General features: G+C 37.0%; 2 protein-coding genes across 4 annotated transcripts in view; both read right to left on the minus strand.

The window, feature by feature from the left end:
* The window catches only part of USP54 (ubiquitin specific peptidase 54), an 82215-nt gene extending 73473 nt beyond the window's left edge, over positions 1-8742 (minus strand). For all 3 annotated transcript variants that reach the window (XM_036265266.1, XM_036265265.1, XM_036265267.1), the window contains exons 1-3: positions 8692-8742; positions 6723-7292; positions 3424-3516 (exon numbers count right to left, since the gene is read on the minus strand). In XM_036265266.1, the coding sequence (XP_036121159.1) occupies positions 3424-3516; positions 6723-6869 (240 nt within the window). In that variant the 5' untranslated portion in view covers positions 6870-7292; positions 8692-8742. The remainder of the gene's footprint in view (positions 1-3423; positions 3517-6722; positions 7293-8691) is intronic.
* Positions 2373-2792, minus strand: LOC118632289 (small nuclear ribonucleoprotein G). The gene has a single exon (XM_036265268.1). The coding sequence runs from the start codon at positions 2752-2754 to the stop codon at positions 2524-2526; it is 231 nt and encodes a 76-aa protein (XP_036121161.1). The 5' UTR covers positions 2755-2792; the 3' UTR covers positions 2373-2523.
* Positions 8743-11259: the final 2517 nt, after the last annotated feature.

Raw genomic sequence — 11259 nt, forward strand, 5'->3', positions numbered from 1 at the left:
ATCATATCAATAGATGCTGATAAAGCATTCGACAAAATCCAGCATCCATTTCTGATAAAATCGCTCAGCAATCTGGGAATAGAGAGATCATATCTTGACATAATAAAAACCATACATGAAAGACCTACAGCCAACATCATACTCAGTGGGCAGAAACTAAAAGTATTTCTCTTAAGAACAGGAACAAGACAGGGATGCCCACTTTTGCCACTCTTATTTAACATACTACTGGAAGTCTTAGCCACAGCAATCAGACATGAAGAAAAAATAAAAGGGATCCAAATTGGAAAGGGGGAAGTGAAACTGTCATTATTTGCAGATGACATGATATTATACATAGAAAACCCTAAAGACTCCATCAAAAATCTACTAGACTCAATAAATGAATTTGGCAAAGTAGCAGGATACAAAATTAATGTCAAGAAATCGACAGCATTCTTATACACCAACGATGAACTCACAGAAAGAGAAACTGAGAAAACAATCCCATTTACCATTGCGGCAAAAAAAATTAAGATACCTACGAATAAACTTAACCAAAGAAGTAAAGAACCTATTTGCAGAAAACTACAGGTCATTGAAAAAGGAAATAGAGGAAGATATAAAAAGTGGAAGCACATACCTTGTTCATGGATTGGAAGAAATAACATCATTAAAATCTCCGTATTACCCAAAGCAATATATAGATTCAATGCAATCCCCATCAAAATACCGACATATTTTACAGAACTAGAACAAATACTTCAAAAGTTCATATGGAACCAAAAAAGACCCCGAATAGCCACAGCAATCTTGAAAATGAAGGATAAAGTAGGTGGGATCACAATACCAGATATCAGGTTATACTACAAAGTGATTTAATCAAAACAGCCTGGTACTGGCACAAGAACAGGCATATAGACCAGTGGAAAAGAATAGAGAACCCATAAATGGACCCAAGACACTATGCTCAATTAATATTTGACAAAGGAGGCAAGAGCATACAATGGAGTAAAGAGAGCCTCTTTAATAAATGGTGTTGGAAAAATTGGACAACTACATGCAAAAAAAATGAAGCTAGACCATCAACTTACACCATACACAAAAATAAACTCAGAATGGATAAAAGACTTAAATGTGACCTGTGAATCCATAAAAATTCTAGAAGAAAACGTAGGCAACAAACTTTCGGACATCATACGCAGCAGAATTTTCACTGATAGATCACCTAAGGCAACAGAAACAAAGGAAAAAATGAACACATGGGACTACATCAAACTAAAAACCTTCTGCACAGCAAAAGAAACAACCATCAAAATGGAAAGGCAACCCACTGTATGGGAGAACATCATTGCCAATGATACATCAGATAAGGGGTTAATTTCCAAAATATATAGAGTACTCATACAACTCAACAAAAGGAAGACAAAGAACCCAATTAAAAAATGGGCAAAGGAGCTGAATAGATACCTTTCCAAACAGGACATACAAATGGCCAAGAGACATATGAAGAAATGTTCAACATCACTAATCATCAGAGAGATGCAAATTAAAACAACAATGAGGTATCACCTCACACCTGTCAGAATGGCTGCGATCAACAAAGCATCAAACAACAAGTGTTGGCGAGGGTGTGGAGAAAAGGGGACTCTACTACACTGCTGGTGGGAATGCAGACTGGTGCAGCCACTATGGAAAACAATATGGTGTTATCTCAAAAATTAAAAATTTAACTTCCATTTGACCCAATGATCCCACTTCTAGGAATATGCCCTAAGAAGCCTGAAACACCAATCAGAAAGAATATATGTACTCCCATGTTTATAGCAGCACTATTTACAATAGCTAAGATCTGGAAACAGCCCACGTGTCCATCAGTAGACGAATGGATAAAAAAGCAGTGGTACATATACACAATGGAGTACTATGTAGCTGTAAGAAAGAAAGATCTTTTATCCTTTGAGACGACATGGAGGGACCTGGAAAGTATTATCCTAAGTGAAATAAGCCAAGCAGAAAAAGACAAATACCACATGATCTCACTTATTTGTGGAATATAATGAACATAACAGTCTGAGGAATAGGGTAGACCCAGAAACATGAAAGTAGGGTACAGACTGTCAACCCTCAGAAGAGGAGGTGGTAGGGGGAGGAAAGAGATAAACCACAGAACTTATATGCATGAACACATAACCAATGGACATGGACAACAAAGCCGGGGACGGGGTGGGGGCGATGGGGAGGAGGGTGTCAATGGGGTAAAAAGGAGAAACATCTGTAACAAAAATAAAATTAAAAATAAAATAAAGGAAACCAGGTGAAGGAAAAAAAAAATCTATTAAATGTGATAATGGGAACATTAGGGAATGGGAACATTTTAATACTAGATTTTCTTTTTTTTTTTTTTGACCAATACAAAAGTTTATTTAACAGAAATTCAATGTGAAAATGGACACAATTCTATTTTTATATTGTAGTAAAACAGGTGCTGTGGAGAGGGGACATGTGGAAGCAGTTGATTTCTCTGGTGAATACAGCCATTCTTTATACTCGTTCCAAGGCTTCTAACATGATGATGCTATTTCCTCGTATTACCACCATTCCAATGTTGTTCTGTTGCCCACTAGTTGCCATCTCCACACATTCATCTATCACAAGATTCATAAAGGGATCAAATCCCCGCAATATTCCTTGGACATGTCTGCCACCATTTAATTTCAATGACAACTTCTTGTCCATAAATTTTTTTAACTCAGGAGGGTGAGCTTTGCTCATTGTGTCTAAGAGAACTCGAAAACAGCTCCGAACGTAGTTCGTGGCCTCTCCTCTAGATTTTCTTAATAGAGAGAATTTGTTGATAAATTTAGCTTTAAGAACACTTGGGTTGTTTATGCTTTCAAAATGAAAATTTAGAATGAGCTTTTCAGTTAAATACTCAAAGTCTAAACATATTGGAATAGTATCCTATCACCTTAAATAGAGCTGCACAGGCAAAAAGCTTAGAAAAAAAAGAGAGTACTCAATTCAAGTAGTAATTTTTGAAAGAGAAAAAAGTTAATCATAGTCATCCTTTGCACTAAACCACAAGCAGATAATTCTGTAACAAATTACTTAGCATCACTTTGATTAATCTAAAACCTCCTCAAGCCCTGGCCGGTTTGGCTCAGCAGTTAGAGCGTCGGCCTGCGGTCCAGAGAGACCTGGGTTCGGTTCCCGCTAAGGGCACATACCTTGGTTGCAGTTTGTCCCCCTGGCCCTGGTTGGGTCGTGTGGGTTTCTTTCTCTCTCTCTCTCCCTCCCACTCTACCTGAACAAAAGTATCGAAAAATGTCCTCAGGTGAGGATAAAAAAAATAAAAAACAAACAAAAATACCAAAAACCTCCTAAATATTGGTCATTTGGCAACCTAATGGTAATGAGAAGAAACAAATTTGAACTACTTACCTTGAGAGCACAAAAGATGCAGGAATCTCCCATGCATTTGTGAGTTGTAAGCTGCCTGAAACTACGTCGGAAGATGTCCAAGTGCCATAAAACCTGGCAAAGAAGGGAAAATACATTACTCTAAATAAGCCACTATTTAATTTTAAATTCAAGAGTTCAAGCAAACATAGGCAATGATTGCAGAAGATATCCTTATTGCCAAGAGAAAAGCTCATTCTAGTATATCAAATGTCAAAAAAGGAGGCATCTAACAAGAGAGACAGACACCCATATTCTGGAAGACATTAATTTGAACATGAAGGAAGGTCACACAGAAAATATATGGTATGACATACATCAAGTGTGATCCTGAAGAGAAAATTTATGGGTGAATAGCTGCAGAATAAGAGTTTATTTTAATGGTCCACAATAAAAGCAAGAATATTTAAAAACTTCTTTAGAAGGTTTAAATTGTAGTGTGGAATTTTGTCTTTATTACACAGATTCTCAATTTTTGGAGAGAGTTGTAACCTCCTCAAGTCAACAGATTAAAAATAAAAGTGATATCAACAATGATAAATCATGTCTATAGTATGTAATGAAAATGGCACTTTGCTTTTATGGTCTTCCTCTTAAAAACCCATAAGTCCAATTTTTCATGAGGAAAACATCAGACAAATTCCAACAGTGGAACATCCTATGAAATACTTGACTAATACTCCTCAAAACTGTCAAGGTCATCAAAAACAAGGAAATTTTGAGAAACTGTCACAGCCAAGAGAAGCCTAAGGGAACATGACAAGTAAATGTAAAGGTGGTATCCTGGATGGGATCCAGGAATAGAAAAAGATACTAGGTAAAAACTAAAGAAATCTGAATAAATTACGAACTTTAGTTAAAAAAGAAATGGTGTAATATATAGCATAGTACCTTACTGAGCTCCTCTTGTCTGGAAAACATTTAAATGGCACCATATATGAAAAGGCACTACACTTCTGGAACCCCAGATCACAGGACACCTCTGGAGCGTCTTAGTTAGGTGTCTCAAGGTACATATTTCAAAAGTTTTTTGAAACAGGCTATGCTCCCAAATAAGTAACTTTTTTTAAACAAATGTAATGGATTCAATACATCTGTGGTAAACATAGCTTTCATATCAAGTTAGAATATTAGCTCAGAGAAACAATTATTTTCATCTTGTAACATAATTATGATATGCACTCCAAAACCATCAATGACACAATCTTTAAGTATGGATAAAGAAATACATATCTGTGTGTGTATCTATAGGATATAGCACTGGAATTTAGAATAGAAAGGCATAAATATTGTTCCAATTGACAGTATATGTAGAAAACAGAAAGAAATACAGAATTATAAAAACAGGGCTGTGGCCAAGAAGAAGGGAAATATCAATGCACCTGTATCGACACCTTTTTACCTGCTTCTAAATTATAAAAGTAGCCCTGGCAGGTCTGGCTCAGCAGAGTGTCGGCTTGTGGACCAAAGGGTCGTGGGTTTGATTCCCAGCCAAAGGCATGTACCTGGGTTGCAGGTTCGATCCCAGGATTATGTGGGAGGCAAACAATCAATGTGTCTCTCTCTCTCCCCCTTCCACTCTATCTAAAAGTCAATGGAAAGGATGAGATAAATCAAAGAACTTATATGCATAACCAATGGACATAAACAACAATGCTGGGGTGTGGGGGGGTGGCAGCATCAGGAGAAGGGTATCAAGAGGGCAAAAAGGAGAAACATCTGTAACAAAAATAAATTAATAACTAAAAAAATCAATGGAAAAATATCCTCAGGTGAGGATTAACAAATAAATAATTAAATAAATAAATAAATAACAAAAGTACTGTTATAGTTTATGCAGTCATTCAAAAACCTAATATGCATCACCTGGAAAAAACCTACCCAACCCCACTCAGCTTTAAGAAAATTGTGGTAGTAATTAATGAAAGTACTTAAACTCTTTCTATAGGTTTCACAGCATAAGATTTTTTATTTTATTTTCATTTTAAATATATTTTTTCATTGATTTTTTAGAGAGAAAGGAAGGGAGAGAGAGCGAGGGAAACATCAATGTGAGAGAGAAACACTGAACAGCTACCTGCCATACACCCCTCACTGGAGATTGAGCCCACAACCCAGGCATGTGCCCTGACCAGGAATCAAACCGGGACCTCTCAGTCCATGGGACAATGCTCAATCCACTGAGCCACACCGGCTGGGAAGCATAGGATTTTTTAATGTTTTCAAATAAAAATTGGAAAACTGAGAGTATGAAACCTTGATTACACAAATAGGCTTGACAAGATTCTTTTATTATTAATGAGGAAACTGAAATACTATTACCTGTATGAGGTCATAAGACTAGTCTACAGAAGACCAAAAAGTAGAATCCAGGTCTCCTAATTCCTAAGTCCAATGTTTTTTATATCAAATACTCTTGTCTTTACTGCTCTCATTAGCAACTTATTTTCTCATTAAATCTTAGATATAAAACTAATATTTAACTAAAGCATAATTATCTTGGGTGGAAATTTTCATTTACTTTTACTCTGAAAAGCATAAAAGAGAAAAAAGGGATTACTTGAAAGTTAGGCCAAGGGGTATGAACCTAACAGTCTATGGGCCTCACTAGGTAGATCAGGCAGGCAGACAGGAAGCTCTGGGATTCTGAGACCACTAAGGTGTTGCTTGCCAAGCAACACCAAAAGGGAAAATCTAGAGTAGATAATCACCTTAGGGGAATTTACTTTCCACTAGCTCTATTCAAGCATATTGACCTGACACCAAGTATGAGCTACTAGGTGTGATCTCAGAGGAAGGAGATGAAGAGGTGGACAAAAAGACTGGAATCTATCAGTGTGTGTGCTAAAAGCCTGAATATTATGAGACAAAAATAACATTAGGAGATAAGAAAGTCTTTGACTTGTGGAACAAATTTTGCTTTCTATACCAGAGTAAAGCAATTAGGTTGGTAAGACACATTGGTGTCAAAAAGGGAAAAAAAGAAAACAGAAGAGACTATTCAAGAGAAAAGTCAATAAACAGATCATCTAATCCATATACCTCCTCCCCTTTACACAGGTAAGCCATAGTCGTCACAGTTATTATTTCAATAATATTAATCCCCTTTTTACCAATGATGTCATTGAGACTCAAAGATCACACAGATAAACTTAAAAAATTATCTCAGGTTTGTGACCTCAAACAGAGACTGTCAAGTGTTACATTTAAAAGAGTTATCAGAAATACAATACCAGCAACTAAAAGTCAAAGTTCACCAAAAAGAAAGAAATTGTTCTTACCTGCAAGGCACTATTGAGGAAGCAACTGTTTTGCCCAGGCTCATTGCTGAGGCCTTTGCTGGGGGCTATAGAGGTTGAGCTTCGAGGCGCAAACATCCCTTGAACACTACCACGGCCCCCTGAAAAATAATTTCTCTTCCAAGACATTATTGTTCACATTTAGCCTGAAAACACAGAGGAGGTTTTGTATCTTTTGGGGAGGGAGTTTCTGTCTGCTGAAGTCCTTAACAGAAAGAGAATCCAGAATTTAATGATCATATGTTGAAAGATTTTGAGTTTACAACCTTCTAAATATCATATATGTAGTACAAGGAATGCAGGTATCCACTTAGATCCACATGACAGATCTGTCCCCAACTTGCTCCAAACAAAGCCCAAATTTTAACAAGGCACAGGACTAATACAAACAGAAATTCTTCAGTATTGTTTCCTTCTATTCTTCTTGAACTGTCTCTATAAAATCCTCGTGAAGTGGCTGTAATCCTCAACTTCATCAGAATCCAGGATCAGGGTAGGATGTGTTTCTTAGGCTTGTTAATAATGCTTCTTGTGGATTGAAGATTTTTCCAACTGTAAGGAGAGGCAGACAGGTAAGCAAGAATCCAACACAACCCTCCTCGCCCTGTTCCATCATCCTCTGAAATAAAAACTCAAGTTCCAAGCAATTGACATAGACCCCACAAAGCTAAGAAGCTTGTTTGAATTATATGGGGTATTTGCTGTTGCTGCTGCTATTAATATGATCCAAATATCTTCTATCATTCCACCTAGAACTTCTCCTCCTCTCTTCCTCTGTGACTAGAATAGCCAGCTGTGCCAGAGAGCTTTAACAGAAAGAAAAAAATCAAAAGCTTGCGTCACTTAATGACTCTACTGGCTTTGTGCTGTTCTGCCAAGATCAACGTTGCCTCACCTCTCACTATAAACTTGAAACCTTGGCAAACAATGCCAAGAAAAAAACACTAACAACAAAAAGGAGAAACCAAAGAGGAAAAGAAAGGGTATGAGCAGCTTTACTTTCATGGGAAACTTCTCTAAAATGTTCTAGAAGAGAGTTGATCTATACAAAACTAAAAACCAAATACAAATTTTCCAAAATCAGACTAACAAAAAATTACCAAGCAAGTACGTACCAAATAAGGAGTTGAAACAGTTTCTTTTGGATATTGTAAGTAAAGATGTTTTTAAAGGTATTTTACATATTCATGGCTTATGAAAGCCTATTTAAAGGTGGGAGGACCCAGATTATCAGTCTGAACTCTGTTCCGAGTAAAGATGTCTCATCCCAGAGATACACTCATAGTAAGTAAACCATATGTCCCTAACTTTAGTTCAAGAGAACTAAATCTTCTCCTGCCCTGTCTGTTTGTATGTTATATTTTTGCCATAAAATCAGAGAGATAATTTGGACTACAAATCATTTAATCCTCAGATTATATCCGAGGTACTTAACAGTCAGAGGCCATCCATTGACCAACACTAGTTCTCAACTAATTAAAATGCCAGTGAGGCAACAGGAAGAAATACCAAAGCAAGCACCTTCCTTGGAAGGTAATGCTTTTAATCTCCAGCTTCAAGTTTTCTTATAAGGCTGTCATGACCACATAAAGAAAAAATTAAGGCCCTGGCCGGTTTGGCTCAGCGGTTAGACCGTCGGCCTGCAGTCCAGAGAGACCCAGGTTCGGTTCCCGCTAAGGGCACATACCTCGGTTGCAGTTTGTCCCCGGCCCTGGTTGGGTCGTGTGGGTGGCAACCACTCGATGTGTCCCTTTCACATCGATGTGTGTATCTCTCTCTCTCCCTCCCACTCTATCTGAACAAAATATCGAAAAATGTCCTCAGGTGAGGATAAAAAAAAAAAATTAAGATTAAGTGTCAAATTTGGTTTCTAACAGTTCCCCAAGCTTCTCCCTTCCTTCCCACCATCATACGGACCACCTAAAAAAAGCAAAAATGCTATATATAATACCTTAGTCATTCTCTGGGATATCACCTAGCATTTCCACAGCGTGTCCTAAAAAAGTTGAGGCACAGGAACATTAAATGATTACACAAGACTGTTCTTTCTCTTCTCTAAATTCCCAGACTATTTATAATTTACATGTCATAATTTAAGTATTTGATTATACACTATAGAGTCATATTATTCTCTACTTGTTTTCTTACTCTCTATTTGTTTTATAGGGTATCAGTTATAAATCCTAAATATGACTGTATGAAATGAAATACTAGAGTCAGAACCACTGCACTAACATTCTTGATTCAATCTCTCAACAGCCCTATCATGTAGAAATTAACAGTTCTATTTTACAGTAAGTAAAGTGAGGCTTAAAGACATTAACTTGTCCAAATCAAAGCTAGTCACTGGCAGAGCTAGAATTGTGATTTAATTATGTACATTATTATTCTATTCCAGTGCTAGTCTTATGGAGGTACTCAATAAATACTACCTAATGATTAGCATGGCACCAGGAAAGAGTTCAGGTCTCCCACACAGACTACCCAAGACCCTCAACTCTACACACACACCCTCACACACACCCCACTAAAGGCCGCTAAACAACTTCCAACAAGCCCTGCAACATTCCTTCCGCTCAACTGCTGCAGAGGAATGACAAGTTCCAAGCCTCCACTTTGCTCACTGCCAAAAGGACTTGGCAAGCGGGTGGGGTTTCCACTGTCCACATTAGGAGCTTACTGAAACTCAGCCTGCCCTATGTACACACCCCTGAGTTTAAGAAGCAAAGGGAAAATAGGCAGTAGCAGAAAAAAGATTCTCCGGCTCTGAATGACAGTATTATGTAGGGTAAGGCAATAAGCTCTCACAGTTGCTCTAGGTGTGTCAGAAACTAGAGGTGAAAGCCAAAAAGAACAAAGCCAAGAGAGGCAGTAACAAATGTCCAAATACTGATGACAAAATATTTCACTTAAGTTGCAGGTCTAGCACCAAGCAACATAATTCTTTTCCAATGTCATCTATTAAAGATATATGAAAAAATAAATTAAGAGTTCTACCAACATGGCTCCAACAACCTATTTCAAAGAAGAAAAAGATTCCCTGGCTGGTATAGCTCAGTTGATTGAGTGTTGTCCCATGCACTGAAAGGTCACTGATTTGATCCTGGTCAAGTTACATGGCCTGGGTTGTGGGCTCAGTTCCCAGTAGGGGGCATACAGGAGGTAGCCAATTGATGTTTCTCTCTTTCTCCCTCCATCCCTCTCTAAAAATCAATTAAAAACTTTTTTAAAAAGAAAAAGAACTTCTTAAACAATACTGATTTAGAGATAAAAGAGCATGTTTATACTTACTCATAAATGGTTCAGAAGAAAAATATTTTATAAATATGCATGTATATATGGAGGGTGTATGTATTTATATATATATGAAGAGAGAGAAAATGGTAAAGCAAATCAATATAGCAAAATGTTAACAATAAGTAAATGTAGCTAGCGGGTATGTGAAAATTCTTTGTACCATTTTTTTACAACTTCTCTAAGTTTTAAATTACATTTTTAAGCTAAAAAGGATTAGATATCTGCAAAATAAAAAAGAATGTAAAGTTATATAAAAGTTACCTTATACTGTATGCATATTAGTGATTCAATGTAAAATCATAACCAAAATTACTGAGCTGGTAGATAATATCATGCCAGATGATACTGGATATCCCAAACAAACAAAAAAACAAACACAAATATAAAAAGTATATATATGATGACAAAATAAAATGGAATACAATTTGAATACAGCCCTGGCCAGTTTTTCTCAGTGGTTGGAGCATCGGCCCACAGACCAAAGAGTCTCAGGTTCGATTCCAGTCAAGGGCACGTACCGGTTGCGGTTCAGTCCCTGGCCCTGGTCGGGGTCCTGCAGGAGGCAACCAGTCAATGTGTCTCTTTCATGTCAATGTTTTTCTCAATGTCCTCTCTCTCTCCCTCTCTCTCCCTCCCTCCCACTCTATCTGAAGATAAGTAGAAAAATATCCTCGGGTGAGGATTAAAAAAACAAACAAACAAACTTGAATACGTTTCTATGAAAAGGACAGCTCAGAATACAGTATAACAGTATAATGTCAAGTTGCTGTAAAGAGCAAGTGATATAGAGTAATTGTGATATTATACAAAGAGGACTAAGACTAGACTTGGAGTTAGAAGACATGGGTTCAATTTTCACATTTTGATTACTTTATAAAATCACAACCTACTTAGGTGTCCTGAACTTTGTTTTCCAGGTCTGTAAAACAATGGCACAATACCTATTTCATACTGTGGCTGAGATTTAATGTGATAAGCATGTGAGAGTACTAGCAAGTTTTCAAAATAAGCAATGAATAAATTCACTTAATAAGTGAACTGCTATGCCTAAAAGTAGAAAAATAAATTTTGGTTTGGGGACTTAGGATACCAGAGAGTTGTAAGTTATCAGGAATAAGTCTTCTAACTGTATAAAAAGAACAATAGACCTCACACAGGATAAGTGATATGTCAGCACAATTTAGCCACATGCTTGGAGAAACATTTCAACTTTACAATTATT

Source organism: Molossus molossus, unplaced genomic scaffold (genome assembly GCF_014108415.1).
Source record: "Molossus molossus isolate mMolMol1 unplaced genomic scaffold, mMolMol1.p scaffold_m16_p_17, whole genome shotgun sequence".
NCBI classification, from domain to species: Eukaryota; Metazoa; Chordata; class Mammalia; order Chiroptera; family Molossidae; genus Molossus; species Molossus molossus.

Coding starts and splice junctions, on each gene's coding strand:
- LOC118632289 (XM_036265268.1), bottom strand. CDS start 2,754: ATGAGCAAAGCTCACCCTCCTGAGTTAAAAAAATTTATGGACAAGAAG.